At 46.1% G+C, this 24,330-nt stretch overlaps 1 protein-coding gene across 1 annotated transcript in view; it reads right to left on the bottom strand.

Moving 5' to 3' along the window:
* Positions 1-24,330, bottom strand: part of HTRA1 (HtrA serine peptidase 1) — a 336,396-nt gene that overhangs the window by 34,370 nt on the left and 277,696 nt on the right. Inside the window, exons 4-6 of the mRNA XM_086922970.1 lie at positions 13,529-13,723; positions 11,849-11,881; positions 5,765-5,879 (exon numbers count right to left, since the gene is read on the bottom strand). Coding sequence (XP_086779096.1) covers positions 5,765-5,879; positions 11,849-11,881; positions 13,529-13,723 — 343 coding nt within the window. The remainder of the gene's footprint in view (positions 1-5,764; positions 5,880-11,848; positions 11,882-13,528; positions 13,724-24,330) is intronic.

The following is a 24,330-nucleotide window of genomic DNA, read 5'->3' as shown; positions in this document are numbered from 1 at the left end:
CAGGTGAAGATTCTGCCTATGGCCGAAACAAGAAACGTAACCCCAGGCTGTTTATAAATTGCTAGAACGTAGGGATAACATACTTGAATGTTCTTTAAAGTCTGCCACTATTTCCGTTGCATAAACAGAGCTGCTAATCCACTAGACAGTCTTTGAACCACTGCAGAGGAGAGCTTTATACTCGAGGAGCCACCAGCAGCAGCATGTTTGCACATGGTCTTGCAATAAAATGCACCTCAATACTCTCAAGTGGGAGTTGCCCTCTCTTTGACTAAGACATGTCTGCCAATGCTGTTGTTTCATGAGAAGTACTACTTGATAAGTGAGATCACCATCTGCTTCAGTGGACTGGGTTCTTGACAGTTTATAAACCATTACATTTTTGACATGTCGATGATTGCCTTCTAGAGCCATCATTGAATGTATTAAGTTCTGATTTGGATGCTATCTGGGTTGGAGTGTTCAGAGTAATGACAATTGTGAACACAGAAGATAAGGGAGCCTTGGAAGAGACTTTCTAATGACAGATACATTTATTACAGAGCAGGTAAAATATGTTGCATTAATAATGCAATGTCCAAAGGATACTAAAGATTTTAATGGAAAGGTAGCCAGCTAGGATATCCCTTGCCTGACTGATTTTATGTTTACAAACATAGTCATCAGATATCCAGGAATAAAGGGCACTGCATGAAGACACACTAAGTGTGCCTTGAAGAAATGAAAGGACTAAGCATTGAAAGTAAGAGATGTTCTAAAACGTAAGTTGCTAATGCTGAATGAAAGGTATTGGTGTTGCTTAATTTTGAGCAACATCAATTTTTAAGAAGTCCATTTTGCACAAGCTCAAGCTAATACACTGGTGTTAAATGTAAAGACAGGTGTATTATCATCTATAAACAGAATTAACCTCTTGTATACAATTTAAAATACCGTTTCCCTTATGATTCCCATATACATTTGGTACATGGTAAAAGTATACCTAAGGAGAGGTGTATGCATTAATAGGAAAGGAGCAAGATGTCCCAGATAAATATATTTAGGATTCCTTAATAATGGATGTATTCGATCATCTCAGTGTCCACCTGGTGCTCCTATTGTCTTTGTGACGGAAAATAATGTTATTCTGTTTTCATGCTTAGATTGTAGGGGTCTTTGTGATATAAGACTTACATATTGATGTTTGCCATTGATTAGATGCCTGCCAAGTATTGGCAGGCTTTTACTTTGAGAAATGCTGGATTTCTGTATGATTCACTGTTACCTAAGGGTGCCAAACCTCCGCACGCAAGTGTAGTCACCTGTTTATTAGGTCAGTAAAATTGCCAGCTGTGCACAAAGACAGGTACACAACCAATGCCATGTGCCATCTTTTCTTGAATTCTGTGGTCTTAGTTTTCCATTCTGAGATTCTTTGTCTCGGATCAGCTTAATTATTATAAACTCATGACACATTCCTATTTGAACAAGCATTTACAATGCAATATGTCTCGCAGCATTAAAGTTTGAGTTATTGGCATTGTGTATGACAATGCGTTGCATAATTTTTTTTGCAAACTTTGAATTGGTGAGCAATGAGGGTGTGTGCAAGAGTATGCTGTTGCTCACAGCTGTTATTATTCACACAGCTCTGATGATGCACCTCACGCACGGGGCTGACGCAGTTATTATTCATACAGCTCTGATGATTCACCTTAGGCACAGGCTCACAGCTGTTATTATTCACACAGCTCTGATGATGCACCTCACGCACGGGGCTGACGCAGTTATTATTCACACAGCTCTGATGATACACCTCAGCCACGGGCTCACAGCTGTTATTATTTACAAGAGCTCTGATGATGCACCTCACGCACGGGGTTGACACAGTTATTATTCACACAGCTCTGATGATGCACCTCAGCCACAGGCTCACAGCTGTTATTCACACAGCTCTGATGATGCACCTCAGCATGGGGCTGACGCATTTATTATTCACACAGCTCTGATGATGCATCTCAGCACGGGGCTGACACAGTTATTATTCACACAGCTCTGATGATGCACCTCAGCACGGGGCTGCCGGCAGTTATTATTCACACAGCTCTGATGATGCACCTCAGGCAAATAGTGCCTCTAGTACGAACATACGGTCATTTAAGATCTTGGTTTCTTTGTATAGCCTCCATTGTAAAAATTAAAATTTGAATAGCAATCATCACAAAAGCATGTATTAATATTTTACAATGTGACACTCGTGTAGTAGATGTCGTCATCAGTGCTTGTGCAGAAAATGTATCAGTCATGGTCAATACAAAAAGACTGCCTTAATACATCAGAACACAAAAAGAAATATTTGGAAAGAGGAAGACAATAGTAAAATTCTCAGTCATATTGTGTCCATAGTAGCTACTTTACCGGACAGTCACTTGAGCCCAGGGAACCAAGCTATCACTGCCCCACGCAACCAAGACACTCTCTCTGGATCATTAGCAGCACTCACCCACAATAGGATCAGCAGGCAGCCCAGTATAAGCCTCTGGAGGCGCAACACTCCCTCCATTGCTACAGCCTCCGCTCCTCAATGTGCTGCGCGGGGCCAACAGGTTGTCTGGGTTAGCTCCTCGAAATTCCACACCAGGTACGTTTCTGCCATCACTGCAGACCAAAGTGTGCTGTCTGCCGCTTCCGGCAGGAGGCCTAGCATGTTACGTCACCTAAACCCCGCCTAACCTCCCGCCCTTTCCAATGACCGTTTCAGCTGTCAAAACGAAAGAAGGACTACGTGGACGACCTCTTGTGTCCAATTTCTTATACACAAAAAAACGAAACCGCCATATTAAAAAGACGAGCGGTGCACGTCCCCGCGGCCCTGTTTAATGCCCAGCAATGCTCCTCGCCCTGCCCCCTGCTTCAGCTGCCCCCTCCCTCCTCGCCCCTTTCCCTCCAGTTGAATATTTTACTCTCGGTCCCTAGGTTTCTCCTGAAGCCACCTCCCTGACGTGCCCCCTCTCTGCTTGTCCGGATATTATTCTCGGCGTACAGCGCGTGGGGCTAGACTTCCGTTTTCGGAAGCCCGTGCACACGCCCATGGAGTGCCTGACAGCGGGGCTCCCATGCCCGAGGATGAGCCCCGCGGAGGCTGCAGAAGTCCAGAATGGTGGTAAGTGGGGCTTAGTTGTAGGGGGGAGGGGGTACGCTTGTGTGTGTTTGTGTGTGTGTGTGTGTGTGTGTGTGGGTGTGTGTGTGTGTGTGTGTTTGTGGGCGGTGGCGGCGGAGGGGGGGCCGGGTGTCTCTGTATGTGTGTGTGCGTGCGTGTGTGTAGGTGCGCTGGTGTGTGTGTGTGTCTCTGTGTGTGTGTGTGTGGCGGGGGGTCTCTGTATGTGTGTGTGCATGAATGTGCGCTCGTGTGTTTCTCTGTGTGTGCGCATGCGTGCAGGGGGAGTTGTGGCTGTTGTGTGGTGGAGCTTTCCAGGAAAAAGGAGATGGCCTCAGCGTGCGCGTTCGCGCGCTCGCGGCCCGCTCCAATCGCTGATTTTGGGATGCGTGTGGCCAGCTCCTGACTCCTGGAAAGCTGTGTCGCTGACATAAGGTCTCTGGCGAGACTGCGCTTTCGCACGGTTAATGCCACGAGACCTAATTAATAGTGCAGAGGAAGGGTCTACCAAACAGTCTTAGCCAAATTGACTGCAGATTCTTGTTAATCTGTGCAGTCGCTATTTATTATGCCATCAATGGCTGGTTCAAAATAGTACATATTCAGCCTCATGAAAGCAAATGAAATTGGCCCACACTTGTTCTAATTCGAGTGAATGAAAAGTAAAATAGTTCAGATCCATTTTTCCTTTTTCCCAAATCATCACTGTGATTCTCTACTCCTGTAAGTAATTGTTATTATTTTATTTCCAAATTAATAACCTGAATAGATTTAAAATGTATGTTATTTTTCCATGCTATCGTTTTTGATAATATACAATGTTATGCTGTATTCACTTTAGAAAACATGTTCCCTACGCTATCATTTCCCATGAGTATGATTAATATCGCAATATTGAATGGATGGTTGGTGGATCAAATTCAAGTAGTAGCCATTTCTAATAAATTGGACACATAAGGATCTTATAATCAATTCTGGATTAAAGGGAGGATGAGTGTAATATGGCATTTAATTGCGTTCATGGAGTAAGACATTTTGGTTTAGGAAATTCGCCTGCAGGATATAACTGATTTGACAATGTAATCTGTATGAGCAAATATATATATCTTGATTGTCTTCCTGCAAGAGATGGCAGGATCTGGAACACAACGTACCATCTTTCAAGGCACCCATATTATGCAATATTCTTGTAACTAGCTGATCGCGGCCTCTATTGCAAATAATGTGGATTTAAAAGTGGTGCTATGGTGTACCCGGAAATAGTGTTTCTTGTTCATAATCCCTTACAAAATTCCAGCTATTGCGAGTGAAACATGCTAATAATTCACATTCAAGTGGGTATCTACTGATTTACAGTACACTCTTCTATATTGATTACCCTGTTTTCACTTTCTCTCTCCTGGACCAATACTAATTCAGAGGTAAGTAAATGGGTAAATGTAACTCTCCCTTGACATGCAATCAGAAAAATCTAAAGCAAGTGCCATAACATTTTTAATAAATACTCTCACCACACAACTACAAATCCACTGTTGTAACAACATTATAATAGCAGATATTTACAATGATGACCCAGCCCTGTAGTTTTAACTGAAAAATTGTTAACTTGCTCCTCTCTTACCATCATGGAGTTTACTGTTCCTAGGCTTCACTAATATTCTTTTGGGTGTCACGAGAGAGACAGAGCGACCATGCCTCCTCGCTTGAAATTATCAACCTTGAACCTTAACTTCACAGCAAGGAATTGCCTGCTGATAGCACATTTCTGTGTAATCAACAAAACCACGAATAACAACAGTAACATCTTCTTAGCAAATTTCACTCTGCGCCAAGGAGCCAACTCAATAACTGCAAATTCCTTGTGAACCCTAAATGCTGACACTAAACCCTCATACCTTTGGTTGAGCATTTGACAATCCTCTCATGATGCCCATCTACAAAACTCCAAAGGGGAGGTCATTCCTTAGCAGACTGATAAGCACAACTAAAGAGCTCTCTTCCACTAAATATACGTATCAATGAGCATCTAAACTGTATAAAATCTTTGAAAATCTGACTATTCCATCAGGCAAAGCAAGACATCTGCCACAAGTTGACCATTTTGCAACACAATAACCAGTAACACTCATCAACCAAGAGTGACACCAGTCAGTTATTTCAATCCACTTATTAGTTCACCATGTCATCCTGCTCCCACCGTGTACGTGTAACCCCCAGAAATCTCATAGATCATACTATTTGAACCATGGGACACAAATAACCTAATATACACCCTCTCTTGACAGCCCTCCACTGGGAAAGCTCACGTAAATGACCAGAGTTTATGCTTTACAAAAATGACAAAAAATAACAATATGTGTATTTTCAGACAAATGCTCATGTATCTTTTCCACATGTATCCAAAGCTCTGCACATACACCTTCGTTGAACCCTCTGGCATATTAACATGCCCCTGCCCCTTCATCCTGTCCAAATTCACACTGGTATGCTCCTATCATTTCATGTTATCAATGTAAATTGTCCTTCAGAGCTTTCTACCTCAATTACATTTCCACATTGCCCAGCACACATCATTGCATCTTGCTCATATGCAGAGTACCGTAAACATATAAGCCTCTGAATCCATACCTCTGGCCTGTCTGTCATGGGATTCGGCCATGAACTTCCTTATTTTGTCCGATGGTATGGCAAAAGAGATTCCAGCTGTGACCTTCAGAGTGTTAATGCCAACTACCTCCCCATCCTGCATACAGAGGTAAAAAGAAGAGCAGGGAAAAGGACTGGTGTTGAAAAAGAAAACAAATATACTAATATATCTTTCTAGTAGACATTACTATTTATGTATCACTATATACCAAGGAGGTCACCTCTAATCCTGTTCATAACAATCACACAATTCTCAATTTGGAGGGTTAGGTATTTGTCTTTATGTATGTGTAGAGTGGTTGTCACCCAGGCATTATAATCCTGGTACAAGAACCATAAGGTGCCAGAGGGAGAGCTTCTGAAATGTTATTCAGTTGTAGCAGAGTTTCAGGGGTGCTGTACTTAACAGCAGCCCCTCCCCCAAAAAAACTGTGCCCACGGTTGCTTACGTTGGCAAGGTGAACAGAGTACACACAATAGAAGGCCAGATATGGGATTGAGTCTGCCCCAGCCCTACCACAGTCTTTTAAAAATGCAGTTTTTCTGGTTATCCGAGCATTTTCCTTGAGGGCCGTCCACCATTGAGATTTAAAAAACATGTTCGAATGGCCGCCTTGCAGCCAGCATGAGGAGATCGCTGCTGCGCAGATTTTCTTGGTGAACCAACTCACTCTATCAAATAATTATTCGCCGGCTTTGAAGTCCTTGACCTGTTCAAGATGATGGAGGTTTCTGGTCACATTTTTTCCAGACAACATGAAACGGCGACCAAAAATAGAATCCTCTGTGGGGTGCCAAACCGGGGATGTGTCATGGCAGAGGGAGACCACAGGCTTCCAGGCAGCGCCCGAGCAAAGTCAGCATTTAGTGTAAAAAGAATCATGTGTGGGGTCTGTCCACAGAGGGCGGAATCTGCAACATGAGCGGGGAGAGGGGCGCACAGGCGCGGGGAGAGGGGCGCACAGGCTTGGGGAGAGGGGTGCGCAAGCGCGGGGAGAGGGGCGCACATGCGCGGGGAGAGGGGCGCACAGGCGCGGGGAGAGGGGTGCACAGGCATGGGGAGAGGGGTGCGCAGGCCCGGGGAGAGGGGTGCACAGGCCCAAGGAGAGAGGGGTGCACAGGCCCGGGGAGAGGGGTGCGCAGGCCCGGGGAGAGGGGTGCGCAGGCCCAGGGAGAGAGGGGTGCACAGGCCCAGGGAGAGAGGGGTGCACAGGCCCGGGGAGAGGGGTGCACAGGCCCAGGGAGAGAGGGGTGCACAGGCCAAGGGAGAGGGATGCACAGGCCCGGGGAGAGGGGTGCACAGGCCCGGGGAGAAGGGTGCGCAGGCCCAGGGAGAGGGGTGCACAGGCCCGGATAGAGGGGGGCACAGGCCCAGGGAGAGAGGGGTGCACAGGCTCAGGGAGAGAGGGGTGCACAGGCCAAGGGAAAGGGATGCACAAGTGCGGGGAGAGGGGTGCGCTGGCCCGGGGAGATGGGAGCACTAGCCCCGGGAGAGGGGAGCACAGGCCCGGGGAGAGGAGTGCACAGGCCCAGGGGGAGAGGAGTGCACAGGTCCAGGGAGAGAGGGGTGCACTGGCCCGGGGAGAGGGGCACTCCGGCACGGGAAGAGGGGGGCTCAGGGAGAGCGGTGCACAGACCAGGAGAGAGGGGTGCACAGGTGTGGGGAGAGGGGTACACAGGCCCAGGGAGAGAGGGGTGCACAGGCCAAGGGAGAGGGATGCACAAGTGCGGGGAGAGGGGTGCGCTGGCCCGGGGAGATGGGAGCACTAGCTTGGGAGAGGGGAGCACTGGCCCGGGGAGAGGAGTGCACAGGCCCAGGGGGAGAGGAGTGCACAGGTCCAGGGAGAGAGGGGTGCACTGGCCCGGGGAGAGGGGCACTCCGGCACGGGAAGAGGGGGGCTCAGGGAGAGCGGTGCACAGACCAGGAGAGAGGGGTGCACAGGTGTGGGGAGAGGGGTACACAGGCGCGGGGAGAGGGGAGCTCAGGGCTGGATAGAGGGGAGCACAGGGCCGGAGAGAGGGGAGCACAGGTCCAGGGAGTGGGGAGCACAGGAATGTTAGTGTCCACTGGATGGAGGGTCCTCTGGTTCCTGGTTGGAAGGTTCGTGTCCTCAGACTCCTGGGTGGAACGTTCATGCCCTCTGCTCCTGGATGGAATGTTTATGTCCTCGGCTCCTGGGTGGAAGGTTTGTGTTCTCAAGCTCCTGGGTGGACGGTTCATGCCCTTGGCTCCAGGATGGAAGGTCATGTCCTTGGCTCCTGGGTGGAGGTTTTGTGTCCTTGACTCCTGGATGGAAGACTCACGTCCTCAGCTCCTGAATGGAAGGTTTGAGTCTTCACCTCCTGGATGGATGGTCTTCGGGCTCCAGGATGGAAGGTTTATGCCCTCAGCACCTGGATGGAAGGTTCATGCCCTCTGCTTCTGAATGGAAGGTTCATGCCCTCGGCTCCTGGATGGACGTTTCTTGTTCTCAGCTCCTGGGTGGAAGGTTCCTGTTCTCAGCCCCTAGATGGTAGGTTTGTGTTCTCAAGCTCCTGGGTAGATGGTTCATGCCCACCTTGGGCTCCTAGATCAAAGGTTCATGTTCTGGGGCTCCTTGCTGGACATTTCCTGTCCTTGGGCTCCTGGATGGAGGGTCCTCGGCTCCTGGATGGGAGGTTCTTGTCCTCAGGCTCCTGGGTGGAAGTTTTGTGTCCTCAGCTCTTGGATGGAGGGTCCTCAGGCTCCCAGATGGAAGGTTCATGTTCTGGGGCTCCTTGCTGGAAGGATTGTGTCCTTGTGCTCCTGGATGGAAGGTTCCTGTCCTCGGGATCCTGGATGGAAGGTCCATGCCCTCTGCTCCTGGATGGAAATTTCATGCCCTTGTGCTCCTGGGTGGAAGGTTCATGCCCTTGGCTCCTGGAAGGAAGGTTTGTGTCCTTGGCTCCTGGATGGAAGGTTCGTATCTTCAGTTCCTGGGTGAAAGGTTTGTGTTCTCGGCTCCTGGATGGAGGGTCTTTGGGCTCCTGGCTGGAAGGGTCATGCCCTCAGGGTCCTGGATGGAAGGTTTGTGTCCTCGGCTCTTGGATGGAAGGTCCTTGGACTCCTAGATGGAAGGTGTGTGTCCTCGGGCTCCTGGATGGAAGGGTCCTGTCCTCTGGCTCCTTGATGGAATGTTCATGCCCTCGGATCCTGGATAGAAGGTTAATGTCCTCGGGCTCCTCAGTGGAAGGTTCAGGCCCTCGACTCCTGGAGGGAAGTTTTGTGTTCTCGGCTCCTGGGTGGACGGTTCGTGTTCTTAGCTCCTGGGTGAAAGGTTCATGCGCTCAGCTCCAGGATGGAAGGTTCATGTCCTCGGCTCCTGGGTGGAAGGTTTGTGTCATCGGCTCATGGTTGGAGGGTCCTAGATGGAAGGTTTGTTTTCTGAAGCTCCTGGTTGAAAGGTTCATGCCCTCGGCTCTTGGATGGAAGGTTCATATCCTCGGTCTCCTGGAGAACATCCCCTGATCCCAGAGGTCAAAGTCAGTTACAGGCCGATGGAAGGGGACTCTGTAGAAAAGGCCAGAGGGCAAGAATCTGTACAGCCACTGGGCAGCTTCCTAACACACACCCGTGCAGGCAGACTAGGGTGTGCCAATGCATGGCAGAGTCTGAACACATCCCATGAAGGGCCGAAACTCCTGTGCACAGAACCGTGGGCAGCACAATCTCTTTTACAAAGATATCACGCTGGTTATTCAGCCTTATGAGTGTTCGTACTACTGCCGTGTACGTACTACTGTCCTGGAAGCTTCGCAATAAAGAATAGTTTTGGCTATCATTGGTTGAAAAATTTCTCACAATTTCAGCCATGCCAGCATTTTTTGCCAGAATGAACGCAATATCAGACTACAGGAGGTAGCTCTTAAAGCCTATAGAGACCAGGGCTATCATGTGTAGCATAAAACAATGTCTCTAAGGGTGTAAGTTAGGAGTCAATTTTTGGCAGTACAATGAATTGCTAGGAGCACAAGGGAAAAGCAGGGAGACAAAGAATACAATGCAACAACGTACATTTGTTATATGGATAACTTTATATACTTGTTATATAAATAACTTCATATATTTAAACATGTATGAGAACAGCACTGTGTTACATTAAATGGCATGTAACCTGTGGGATACTGTGCACAAGTGCTCGTGAAATGGTGAACGAAGCAAGTGACTCGTGAGGAAGTATAAACAGTGGGTATCAAAGAGAGGAGTGATGGGCTATTACTGCTCTGAAAGAGTAGAAGGTCCAGACACGACGTGCCCAACTGATAGGTACAAACAAAGGTTATTGTGTTGGTCCTGAGGGAGAAAGGAAATGCTACAGTCTGGGATGCAAGTGAATTATGGCAGGGTAACCAGGCGGTAACCCTGGGAATCCATTTTGTTGGATTTAATGCCCTCTCGCTACCCTTTCAGGTGTCATGCTTCATCATTTGGGCCTGCTCCACGTTGGGTCGGCGGTGCAATACCCAACGGGCGACACCTCGGAGAGGGGCTCTTTGGCGGAGATCTTTTTCCAACAGCCGTATGGATGAAGTGCGGGTATGGGGCCAGAACTTAAGGGTAGACGTGATATGGTGTGGGAAATTAAAATAAAGCTAGTGGTACCGGGAATACTTTATTCATAAGGGCCACTGCTTTGGTTAAAAACGGTATATTCTAGAGGAGAGTGGTGGAAAATAATGTTTCCAGCTATCGTCTAGAAATTATATAGGCCGGTCAACATGTTTCTTACTACTGTGAAATTTGCTTAGCGATTCTTCAGGACCTAGTTGACTATTAGCAAATATCTAATCTTGTCAGACTGTCTACGCTACTTGAATGTGGTGTCTATGTGCTTATATGGCTACCACACTGTCGTCTGATTGTTTTTAACTTTAGGTACTAACAATCACAACTAGAAGAAGGGTAATATAATATTGTTTCCCCTTCAACCACAAATGTGGTAGCCATACAAGCACATAGACTCCACATTCAAGTAGCATAGACAGTCTGACAAGATTAGATATTTGCTAATAGTCAACTAGGTCCTGAAGAATCGCTAAGCAAATTTCCCAGTAGCAAGAAACATGTTGACCGGACTATATAATTTCATCCATACGGCTGTTGGAAAAAGATCTCCGCCAAAGAGCCCCTCTACGTGGTGTCGCCCGTTGGGTATTGCACCGCCGACCCAACGAGGAGCAGGCCCAAATGATGAAGCATGACACCTGAAAGGGTGTGTGAGGGCATTAAATCCAACAAAATGGATTCCCAGGGTTACCGCCTGGTTACCCTGACATAATTCACTTGCATCCCAGACTGTAGCATTTCCTTCTCTCCCTCAGGAACAACACGATAACCTTTGTTTGAAGTATAAACAGTGACATGAAGGGACGCGAACGCAAAACAGTTGGTGACAGAATTTACATTGAGGAGATACCCAAACAATAAATGTTGATATATACAGGGGAATTTAACCCCTTCAGCGCGGCGCGAATTTTCGCGCTGTGCTGAGGGTTCTAAGGTTCTAACGGGCTCATGACGGAACGGTTCCGTCATCAGCACAGCTCACCCGTAGCTGATGACGGAACCGTTCTGTCATCAGCATGGAAGGGGTTAAGATGGGTATCCTCGAAGGAATGGCGCCGTAATTTTGGCTGTAAGAGTCGATGGCATTTCAGCCTGTAGGAATGTTAGGCCATCATCAGGACCAGGTTACAGTTATTTCTATGACAGTGATGCTAAGCGATACTGGGTGTCCCATTTGGAATGTATATATTATCATCCACAGGATATATGCCATTTAATGTAATGCAGTGCTGTTCTCATATATGTTTAAATATATGAAGTTATTTATATAACAAATATATGAAGTTATCTATATAACAAATGTACGGTGTCGCATTGGATTTTTTTGTCTCCCTGCTTTTCCCTTGTGCTCCTAGCAATTAATTGTGCTACCAAAAATGTACTCCTATCTTACACCCTTAGAGACATAGTTTTGTTTAGCCAGAATGAACAGCGGATTATGATGAGACTTTGCATTATCAAATCAAAACATGGTCGCTTACCAGATTCACCAGGGGTCCTCCTGAGTTGCCGTACTGCAAAGAAAGAGCAGAAGAAAAGAGAGTAAGCAGGAGGGTAACTGGGGCTGGCAGTGCCAGCTGTGGTGATGATAATGCTCAGTGTTGGCAATGACAGCTGGTGGTGTTAACACCGGGTGTATAGTTCAGCAGTGCTGGCACTGGCAGTGTTAATAGTATGTATGTCAGGGCCAGCTTTAGCGCTGGTGGCACCAGGTGCAACAATCTTTCTTGCAGTCCCCCTCATATAACCGCCTCTTCGGATTCCCCCAGCAGAGACTCCTCTGCAATGGCGGAGAAGCGTTGCCTCACTGCCTGGATCAGAGCCAGCAAAGGAAAAATAAAACGATGTTCTAGCACTGTTTTATTCATTTGCCATCTCTTAGCCAGCTTGTGCAGGGAGGGGTGGGGCATGGGAGGAGGAGTGTTATGTGCATACACACTTAGGTTTCTCCAGCCCGGCTGCATTGAACAGCTGGGCTGGAGAAACCCCCCCAGACTCCCTGGCCTGAGCGGAGCATCTTTCCAGCCCGCTCAGGCCAATCCCTGCTCTGCTCTGCTCTGCAGTACTGGGATTGGATGGGAGTCTGTCCCAATGGGCTGCTGGGACCAAGAAGGAGGCACGACACATCGCAGGAGGAGGCCGATGACTTCAGGTAGGTTCTTTTAATTTTTATTACTTCTAACACATAACCCCCACACGACCGCGACAACCCCCTCTCTCCACCCGCCCACCACCCTTTGTTTGCGGCGGCCACCACTGACTAGCACTAGGGCAAAAGTGCCTCTCAGGTCTCCCTATCCCCTCTCTTAAATACATCATTTGCTTTAAAGTGCTGGTAAAGGCTGCCTTTAATATTCCATTCAGCTATCCACATAAAATACAGATCTGTTCTTTGCAGCAGGGATATAAACCCCATGCAGGTCTTTATGGCGAGTCAAAACTGCCACTAGAAAAAACTCAGATGTCTCTCTCTAGCAGGAACATTAATCATAAGCGTTATCATGACATTTTCATTGCTGCCTGAAAGCTGGACGCCCAAGGAACTCTAAATCGTACCTTATTGCTGTACACAGCACCCCAGCCCCCTTGAGGTAAGTGCCCCCCCTCCAGATTAGTGCCCAGTGGGGCCACACCAGTCGCACTGCCGTAAAGCCGGCCATGATGTATGTTCTGGACTGGTAATGTCAACAGTGGCGGCTAAGCTGTTCACGGCATGTAGGGCAGTAGTGCCCATGCTGACCAGTGCTAACAGTGCAGACGATGCGGGAAGTGGTGGAACCTGATATTATGAGATGGACTGGCAAAGGGGATGTACTGCACATTGTGTTGGTCTGTATAATGGTAGTGGTTGGCAGTGATGGTTTTCCTGATAGTTTTGGCGCTGATTGAGAAACTAGTGGGTACGTACGAGCAGTGTACAGGTGAGTATTCTCATGTAAGCCGGAAGTGGGTGCATTCTGGCAGCCTTGTTTGTGATATACTGATATGTATTGGCAGTGAGCATTTGACGGCAGATCTGCCAACAGTGGATATGGCTGAAAGTTACTCTTTCTAATACAGGTACCTATAATGATAGCCTAAGCTGTCACCGACCTTGGTACATTGCTCATTGCCCACACTTGAGACACACAACATGAATGGCGGCCCTCGTCTGTACTTACGTTGATGATTGCGTCTGTCTGGATGTAGTCCATGTCCGAGTTCACCAGTCCCAGCTCCTTCCCGCCTCTTTGTGTCGTGCTCACAATCCCCGTCGTCACAGTGTTTTGAAGGGAAAATGGGCTTCCAATGGCAACCACAAATTCTCCAGGCCTTAAATCCTCAGATCGGCCGAGCAGTAGGACAGGAAGTTTACCCTGCAATGGAATGTACCAGGATAGTCTTCAGTAAAGATGTACTGTAGAAAAGGTAACAGACACTGCGGGATGTGAATACCAGAAGTAGCCTATGGTTTCCTACAGCACAAAGACACAGATCAAGAAACCAAGCACTGAGATATGGTTAGAATGCACCATATAAAGAACAGTCTACGAATTTCAACAACTAGTGGATGCCCCAAGGTTTGGACTAGTCTGTCAGAAAACCTAGTGATTTGCACTGCCCAACCCCTCCCATCTCTGAACAAGGACCATCATCTCTATAGAGCTTCTAATGTCTCTACAGCAGTGATCTTCAAACAATTTGGTGCCGAGAACCCAATCAAACTTTTTTTATACGTAAGGACCCCCTCCTGACAACATTTCTAGAACCTGGTAGCCCTTATCAGTGACAACCATAAATGTTCTACAGAGAAACGGTAAATCTGTGGTTGCACCTCATTAGCACCAGTTTAACACCAAAATATAGCAATAAGCAACAAAAACGGGACCTGTACAGCTTTACAAAGGGCCTTCTACAGAGCGGCAACACCTGGTGTTGCTTTTTACTAACTTGTAAACCTTTTGAGTAAATACATTTTTTGGGGTTAAAATCAGCAGGTTATGCAGCAGATGATGAATTATGTGGCAAATCCGGCAAATCTATAACTATGCTAAAATCACGGCAGCCTCAGAATCACATAATTCCAGTGGCCCTTGGTATAATAGCTGTAATGCATGGGCTGCAACTTTAATGCACGGCATTAGTGGAAAATCATACTATATTTCATGGAATGCTGACAGCTTGGCAATTACATCTTCATGTAACTGAAGTTAGCTGAACACCATTCATCATAATTAAAACATACGCACGTTTTTTAGGTCAGTCACCTTCACGGAGCTACATATAAAATGACGAGCAGCTTCAATGAAAAATAAATACATTTAAAAAAGTTACTCAGTGGCAAATGCACTATAATAAATTATGAAACCTCTATTAGTTAATGCACTGTTAAAGTCTATGTGAAACCAGAGAGCTACAGACTTAATTAAATCGTAGTTGGTGCAGTGCAGAATAGTGACTCGTGTATTTTTAGTGCTATGAAGTCACAGCCTGTGATAGAAAGCACTGTGAATAGAAAGTCTTTATTTTATACTTGCATAACATACAGTATAAGATAGACCGCTACAAAATGTGCAGAACTTTTTACGATAAAATGGTGCTTCAAAAATATACAGGCTGCTTCCAAAATAAAGGAGCTTATTTATAAGCCCCTTGCGCTGCCGATGCATAATTTTCTATGACGCTCTGATTGCGCAGAGAGCAGACCCAAGTCAGTGCGTTGCCTTACAATGCGCCAGGGGGCTTTCTATGGGCATTGCGATGGGTTTTCTGATGGGTTTTGACACATTCCCAGATTTACAAGGATCTGTAAATCTGAGGAGGCGTCAAAACTGTACGCTGTCCCAGGGGATCCGTAACGGGGAGAAATATATTTTTTTACTCCTCAATTGTTTCCTCATTCTATGTGTAGCACACATACAAAGATGAAAATGCCTCAATGAGTTGTTTTTGCACAAGAAGGTGTACCTTCTTGAACAAAAACAATCCTGCCAACAATGCAGACATCCTTGCACCATGGTGCAAGAGTGCCTGCGTTGGCGCTAGGCATCAAATTTTGTGCCGGCAGAAAGGACAGGAGTGCCCTGTATCTTATGAATACAGTCCATTCCTGCCCTTTTGAATTGGCATAGGGCAGCTAATAAAAATACTTGTGGAGGTGCCCTACACTATTTCATTGTAAAATGAGACCCTTAGATTTTAGTAATATTCAGACCCTATGTAATGCAGTTTTTTTTTACATAACTGTCCCTTCAACACATTCTCAGGGCTAGTATGCACTATGTAAATACAATGACAATTTAAAAACAAGCATTGGAAATGCAATAGGTCTCGCATTAGAAAAGTTGGAGCTATTGGTCTTGTAAATGACAAATATTTTATTTATGTGTTGGTTTTTAAAATAGCTAAATGGATAGCTTTGTCATTTACAATGCCAATAGTTATAACTTTCGCGAATGTGACACCTATAGCATTTGGAATGCAACATGTTTTGTATTTACGTGACTTAGATGGCAGCTCTTGTCGTTAGGCCACATCTCTAGAGAGCACGAGAGTGCAGCAGGGGAGAGAAGCACAGAGAGGGAGAAGAGAGTGCAGCAAGGAAGAAGCACGGAGAGGGAGCCCAAGAGTGAAGCAAGGGTGAGATGCACGGACAGGGAGCCTGAGAGTTCAGCAGGGGACAGAAGCATGGAGAGGGAGACAGAGTGTATCAGGGGCGAGAAGTACGGACAGGGAGCCCAAGAGCGAAGCAAGAGAGAGAAGCAGGAGAGGGAGTCTGAGATTATAGAGAGGGAGAGAGTTGAGCATAGAAAGGGAGAAGATGAGTTTGGGAGAGAGGCATGAGAGGTGGAAGGCAGAGCAATGGAGATAGACCTGGGAAAGGAGTAACCATGGGGGAGATGAAGATGAGAGCAACAGGGAAAAACTAGTGGTGTTGACTAATGCCGAAATGGTATAAATGATGCTGTGTTAGTGCTCATTGACAATCGTGTGTACCTTGAGGAGAGATGGGAGAGCGGAGGAGAAAGAAGGGAGATTGAGGAAAGAGGGGAGAAAGGGAGGAGAGTGTGGGGATAGAGGGTAGAGGAGAGAGAAGGAAGAGTGTGGTGGGAGATGGTAGAGGGGAGGGGAGAGTGCTTATCCAATTTTGCAAACTGCCCTTAAGACCCTTATTGTGGCGCTGTATGTATGAAAATGCACTATCTTTTCACTTTTTAAAGTAACATTTTGGAGTGCCATTTGGCGCCGCAGACACGCGTGGTTTGGTTCCTGGCGCACATAGCCATGGTTGCAGCGCACAGAGACCCTCCATTGCCGCACACAGAGGAAAAAAATTAGAGGGAACATTGATTGAGAGTCATGACAAGTAAAGGACATATGGTGACAGCTCAACGTCCCAGAAAGTCCATTACCAGAGACTCATCCCATTTCAAACAGCTGCTTGGATGTTTGTCATCTCCAGACCTCAGGAGTGAAACAAGTACACTTGAGTGTCCAAGTCAAACATCTGAGTCTACAGCTACGATGCCAGATGACAGTGCAACTCCTTTGCCTTTTAAGACTCGATCTGGAAAATTGGTGTGAGCACCTCGACACCTCATTGAGGAGCCCTAATGTATATATGTTTTACATATTTTTTGTTTGGAAAAGGGGGAGATGCAGTGTCAATTGATCATATACTGTAAGACCTTGTGGTCCTAAGTAGACTCCTAACAGAGTTACATAATCAGTTGGGCGGTATTTGAATGTGTCTGGGTGTAGTCAATAAAGTCTATGACTCAGTACATTGAATTAACGGTTGAAAGTCGAAGAATAAAGAAGGGTATTTCAGAATTCTATGTGTGGCGTAGTCATTTACGTGCTCCAGAACTGGTGTGGGTGCTACATGATCCACATCACCAAACTTTTTGTACCTCAACAGGATCTGCCATGAAGGTGATTCCTGACAGAGTGCAAAGCTCACCACTGGGCCAGTGGTGATCTCTATATGTGGTCAATCAAGGTGGTAGTTGTATTGTCCTCCTACACCATGATGAGTTGAGGTCCATCCACCAAACTTAGTTTGAAAATGTGGAACTATTCTTTTCCAAGGAAATGCTGCATAAAGTGAAAACAATATTTGCCCAATTTAAGCATTTATAAATAATACTCTGCTGATACTTGTTTTTTCGGAACAATAGAAGAGCCCAGCAGTACCCCTATTATCTGGTATACATATTAAGTAACACTACTTAAGATATGTCCTAGATATAACCAAATATTTTATAAATGCGTGCAGGTAAATATCTTTGGGTTCGTAGTGTTTTTCCCTGTATTGTTGATACTGTACATTTGATTACTTGGGTTTTAGGGTGAATATAACCTTGATATCCTATGTCAATCAGTTAACCCTTTGCTACGTCTAGTTAAGACACTGTATACTTTGTTTACATTTGTCAGTCAGTCAAGAGGTCTTTATTCGATTCACATCATAAAAGACAAATACATATATATTTAAAAACGATTCATTTTGCATATAAGATAATAAATACATTACATTTAAAAACAAGTTAAGAAAAGTATTAAATTTTTAAACATTGATGAACGAGAAGACCCCTTGCTACATAATAACAGTGCTACTTTAAACAAATAGTCATAAAAACTATATAATAAAAAACATCATTTGCCAAGGTTACGGGTTCGGATTGACCACGCCCAACTCACAAATTTTGCTACACCAATAGCGATGGAGGGGGAAGTATCAGTTTTAAGAATCCTAAACGCTGCAAGAGCAGAGCTGGTGCCTAGTAACCGACAGACTGGTAAAAGCCAAACTTTCCTGGGTAACAAATACATAGGGCAGCAGAAAAAAAGATGTTCAATATTTTCCACTTGTCTGTCTTCTGAGATGCCAGCTCAGATGTACTGATACTCATGCAAAACAGCACTGCAGCAGTCTGCAGCGTTGCAATGGGCTATTTTCTGTCCCAGTCCGACCCTTCCCTTTAGACCCCTTTGCAGACAAAATTGAAGATGGTTTTGGCACTCTGTGAAGTACAGTTAGTTTGCCCTGTGATAGCGTGAACTTTTTCAGCTCAAAGGATATTTTGGGCTGAAAAGTGTAGAATGACATTACAAAACGGCCTTGGGTCATGGAGCGACAATCAGCAGATGATGTAGTAAAATGTTCAACACATCTAAATAATATAATGTTCAAAAGGACAGGCCATAACGCTACTTAAACCACTAGGAATCTGACTATGTGCACCTAAAAGTTGTTCGTTATATTTGAAAAAGTGGGGACGGGCAGGGATCAGGGCAAACACCCATAGGGCAAAATGCACTTTGCAATGGAAAGTGGGCACTTCTCTGCGTCACAAATTAAAATTAGTGCTTGCTCTAAATAAGAGCAAATCTGGACCAAAGTTTAATTGGTCGGGACAATATTGTGCATTTAAAAAAAAACAAATGTTGGAACCAGCTTATAAAAGCCTGAACCTGGAGTTTATAAATACCCTCCTTCCCAAACGCATGAGCTTACATCGACATTACATAGGATGAACGCTTCAGCTTATTATTTTACATTGTTTTATTTTCCTCGTATAGTGCTGCATAAGGCTAGAACATGCTTCAAAGCACTCTCGGGAGACACTGCAGCTAAGGGATATGCAAGAAGTATATAATAAATACGACAACATCCATATAACGAGAGAAGGTTTTTTCGTCTGCTGCTGGGGCTCTGAGGTCGGCGAATAAGGTGCAGTTGTCAGGTTTCAGGAAAAGGTAAATAAACTCGCATGCAGGTGTGCTCAGTTTAAGCCTGCAGCCAGCATACAGACAATGGGTTCTTCCCACCCAACAATTAGTTCCGTTTCTCATGACACCTCTTCAAGCTGCGCTTCCCTTGCCCAACGTGCGTTTATGATTTTAAATAAGTGGGCTGCGTTTATTTTCAATATTATTCAGCGTTATACAAGAGAGGCGTATTGTACAAGCCAACACGAGGAGAGGTCCTATAGGCTGACAGGCGCCTCTGAAACTCACAAGGTCAAGACATTGCATCCGGACATGATTGAGCACGAAACTTTACCGTAAACAAGCAGCACCAACGCTGGAAGAAACAGTCATAAAACTACTTTAAGAAGGCATGCACTTTATAAAGGAGAAAAGCTGCGAGACAGCGAGCGCCGAGTGCCAGAACCCTATTACTTTAGGTGTGAGGGTGATGAGAGCAGACACGAGCAAAGAGAGGCCAGGGGACCCCCAAAGAGAACTTACTTGGGAGAGGAGCAGAGCGACTGCCTTGGTTATCATAGCGGGAGCTGTGGGAGCCGCACCTCCGGCTCCATGCCACGGGTGCTGACGGGAGGAGAGAGCAGGGCAGGCGGGCGGCGTCACTCAGGACTCAGCAGCACACCTCTCCGCCCAGGGAGGCGAGTGGGTCCTCTCGCGGGGCGAAGTGCCCCAGCTGTGTAACCTCTCAAGGCGGGAACGCTCGCGGCCCCCTCAAGAGGCAGTAATAGTTTTCAGAGTGAAGTACATCCTCTCACGGTGCAGTGCAACCACTCACAGCGCAGTGTGCCATTGCCTGGCGCGGTGTGTCCTTTCACGGGCAGCTTCACCTCTCACAGTGGACACAATGACGGTTCGGTGTATCCTCTCACAGTGCAGCGCAGTCACCTGCGGTGCAGTGTATCATTTCACTGCGCAGTGTGCGCTCCTCAAAGTGGATTCACTGGCGGTGCACTGTAAACCCTGAAAGTGCAGTGTACCCAGATGCTATGGGGCACTTTCACTAAAAGTGCTGCGCGTCACTCCAAATGTAGCGGGCCTCACTTCCTACAGTCTCCTCACACTGCAGTGTGTGCAGACACTGAAGTTCATCCTTTCACCGCAGAGTCCACTGACAGCAATTAAGACGTAACCTTTAACAAAGAAGTATGTCTCCACAATGCGAATTGCGCCCTTTTACAGTACGGAGTATCCTCTCACTGTGCAGCGTGTCCCGTTTCACATCACCTTTTTGCCATCACAATGTACTGTTTCTTCACAAATCCCAGTCAGTTCGCTGTTTCCCCTGAGAGCTCGCAGTCCTCTCACAGCAGTGCTGTCTGCCCCCTCACAGTGTCCCGTCACCATGCAGGGTGTCCTCCCACGCGCATCACTTCCTGGCCGATGGTGTGGACTCGGTGCCACTTGCTGTAGTGTAGGCAGGAGTGGCGCCTGCAGGCTTTTCACTGACAGCTGCCCTCAGAACAAGCATTTTTTAAAAAAGCATGGGCCGCGAAATGAATTAATGAAAAAATACCAAAAAAATGCGAGTTGTGCTCCCGCAATGAAATATTCACCACTGCAGCCCAGGGAGTTTCATCAAGTTCCCGCCGGGCCGCCGCGCTGCCTGCGGCGACCCGGAAGCGGTTGGGCAGCCGGCCAATCGCAGCGCGGCCCCAACCGGGAGTCCCGCCCCCATCGCGGCGCGAGACGAGAGAGAAGCCACTGTCCGAGGAGCCCTCGGGCTCCTGATCGAGTCCCGGTCCGCCCGAACAGGTGAGTGTGTTGCGGAGGAGGAGGGGTGAGTGGGGGTGGGGTGTGCGCGTGTGTCTGTTAAAGGGGGTGCGTGTGTGTGTATGCAGTGTGTGTATGTGCGCATGCGTGCGGGAGCCTTTGTGTGAATGCGAATATCAGGCAGGGTGACGCAACGTGCGCGCTCACGAGCTGCAATCTCCAGGACAGGCTCGTCACAGTCTGATGTCCACACCATTCCCAGAAAAGCGGCGACATTAGTTGTCTCCCTAGACAGCAAAGCTTCGCTTTGCTTATGTCTAGGCGAGACCTAAAAAGAACTTCACAGCTCAGTAAACTCTGTGCACTACCGCTCAAAAAGCTTCAAGTGATTTGATCTATGAACAGGAGCATAACAAAGGCCCCCGCATCCCCCGCGGTGTGGGAGGGGGCCCGAGCTCCAGGGGGGGTCGTTAGCACAGTACCCTGGCATGACAGCTCATGACAGTCCTGAGGGGGGCCCTCCATGCATGTAGTTTGCAGTGGGGGCTCAAGTTTCTGTATGCTAGTGCTGAAGGTCAGAATGTCCGAAGTGTGTCGAATAAAATTGTAAAATTGTAATTGAATACAACTGAATTGAGTAACATGTGTTATTTACTGAGCTACAGCGCTTCAATATTTTGGCACCAACCACTTAATTAAAGGCCAGCTATTATTTGTTTTTTAAGTGTTCCACAAAATATTGTTGTAAGGGTGTTCCCAAAATCTACAAGTCTGCTCAAAATAGTTCAATTACAATTGTTTTAAAATATTTTGTTTAAATACATGAGAGCAGCTTACAGCTTGGTCTCCACTGACTATCCTAAAATAAGCTCATTTTAGGGGGCGAAACGTATTTCCAGCATGTGGTCAGTAGATTTTAGCGTCACCTGAGGTAATAACAGAAGTAAAATCGCCTGAGTGCCAATAATATTACTGCTGGCTATCAGTCAACTAGCATCTGATCACAGCATTGGTGGTAAGTGATGCGGAATAACAGGAGGAAATGTTTTTTCACCAATATTGGCCGGGCTGTCGCCCCTTACATTCTGTTTTGTACAGTGACTTTTTTGATCGGAGCACCTATAGTTAGTGTTTTAGATTGTCTGTCTGTCCGTCTGTCATTCTGTCACCTAAGTCTCCACTGCCTAAACGGTCTTCTCCCACCATCACCTTCGGAAACAAGAATTAGCTGCTTCCCTTTTGTCAGACATTCTGGGTAACCCTCCAAATCTTCCTCACTCTGCGTGGATCAATAACGTGCCTCCCAGGACGACTGAACTCAATGCATAGCCTCTTTAAATTACCAATCTCTTCCTCTCTAGTCGGAAACTACTATCTTACAATTTTACAATTTGCTATTAAGTCTGCCATGTCGGTACGTCAGGTGCATGCTCGGAAGGACATACATATGAACTGATTACCATACAAAGACATTCCTTTCTCATTTTCACAAAGCCGAATAACAATCTGCTATTTCTTCTGCACTTTTATATAGAACATTTTAATAAACAATAAATAGTGTTTCCCATTTAAAATGTCACTGCCTTTAACAACCTTAGATAGATGACACTCTGAATTACATGTCCTTGCTTTTATCTAGCAATTTACAGGTCACACAGCTCTGAATGCAATGCACACTCATCTCACTGAGCTACAGTACCGTTTTGGTTCAGCGATTACAAAACATGAGCAAGATTAGGGCAATAGGAATAGTAGGGAAACCAGGTGGAAATGTTGGGACCACTTCCTGTGTGAATAGAGTGGGACTCGTATCTTTAGATCAGAGCCCCCCCCTTTACATTTGATAAAGAATCTTGTAAGCAAATTTAATTTTGACCTACCCGTGTATAAATAGATTTGCTCAATGACTAAGGACTGTTTTTCTAAAATAAGAGTACTAAAATGGGTTAGGATTCTGTTCAACATCCAGAAAAGAATACAGATTTTCAATGTTTTTGTGACTATGAGGTTTGTTTACATTAATCCTGTATATATGGGGTTCTTGCAAAAGCCTTGAATAAACCGTAATTAGTACAAAATGTCACAACGTGACTCATTCTAAACATTAAAAACCACAAGTCCTTCTCAAAGTGCCTAAATAAACATCATTGGCTTCAGGTTTTTGAGAGGGTTAACTTTAAATACATTTGCTTAGTTCATAAAGCATTATATGGAGGCAGACAAAGACCCTCTTACCCACAAATCTAGGTTCTATACCCCCAAGAGCAGTCTGCGCCCAGAAAAAGCTTGGTTATTCACCGTTCCCAAGTTTTAAAGAACTTTATGGGGAAAGATGTTTTTCAAGGCTGCAGCAATGCTCTAGAACTGGCTTACACTGAATCTGAGATGAGAACACTCTGTGCTGAGATTTAGACTAGAGAGCTACTAATCACCTGGTTTTTCCACTACAAGACTCCTATGATTTTATATGACTGGTTAGTGATTTGCAGAAATGGTCTTTAAAAAATGTGCTGAGGTACCTACCTGGTTATAGCGCGTTAGAAGTGCCCAAAATTTAAATAAATAGCATACAGAAGATTGCTCCTCTAATCACAAAATATTTAACGCACAAAAAAACCCTATATAAGGATGTGGGGTTCGGTGCAGTGTTAGACTGAACGTTGGTCAGTGCTGCCATCATTTGCTTGGCAGATGCGTATGCTACTCACATCAACCAGGGGCCTAAGAAAGGCCCCCGCATGTGAGGGGACCCCTTCAGCATATATTCCAGGGTGGCCCCCTCAGGTTTTATTAGGCCATTGTCTATTAGCTGCAACAGCACTCTCCTGTCCTGAGAAGTCAACGAGAATCTGCAAATCCTTTACATTTGCAGATTAACTCGTGCACATTTGCATTCCTTTCAGGCCAGCAACACACTGCTAGAAAGGTGTGTTTAGATTAAGTTGGGCGAATTTTGCGAATCTGGCGTTCGCGAATTTTGCGAATTTGGGAACTCGCAATCCGCAAAATCCGCGAATTCTCGCTGATTTTTTTTTTGTGTTCGCAAGGATTTCTGCCAGTTCGCAAGGATTTCTGACAGTTCGCGAGGGTTTTGTACCAGTTCGAAATTGCGAACTTACATGTCGGCTCCCAACAGTCACGATTATGTCGTTTCTACATCTGGTTCATCATCACAGGTTCTCAGCACCCTCTGTTTCACCCCTGCCACCCTCTGTTTCACCCATGCCACCCTCTGGTACATCAATGCCACCCTCTGGTTCATCATCACTGTAGATTATGGGGGGAAAAAGCAAGCACACCTGCCTGCTTCAACTGACATTAATTAATTTGGGGTTGATTTATTAATGTGTCACTGTTTTAAAATTCCAGTCTGGCACCTGCTTCCTGATCTGTAATTTGCTTGCTGTTGTAGTGCAATTTTTTTTTCCAGGACCTTTGTGGCCTACTTGTAGCTATTCTATGAGCCTGCTGTGAGGGTCAGAGCAGGGTCATACAATTG

Source organism: Lissotriton vulgaris, chromosome 5 (genome assembly GCF_964263255.1).
Source record: "Lissotriton vulgaris chromosome 5, aLisVul1.2, whole genome shotgun sequence".
NCBI lineage: Eukaryota > Metazoa > Chordata > Amphibia > Caudata > Salamandridae > Lissotriton > Lissotriton vulgaris.
The sequence above is the reverse complement of the archived record's forward strand: the minus strand, read 5'-3'. Positions and strand labels throughout refer to the sequence as shown.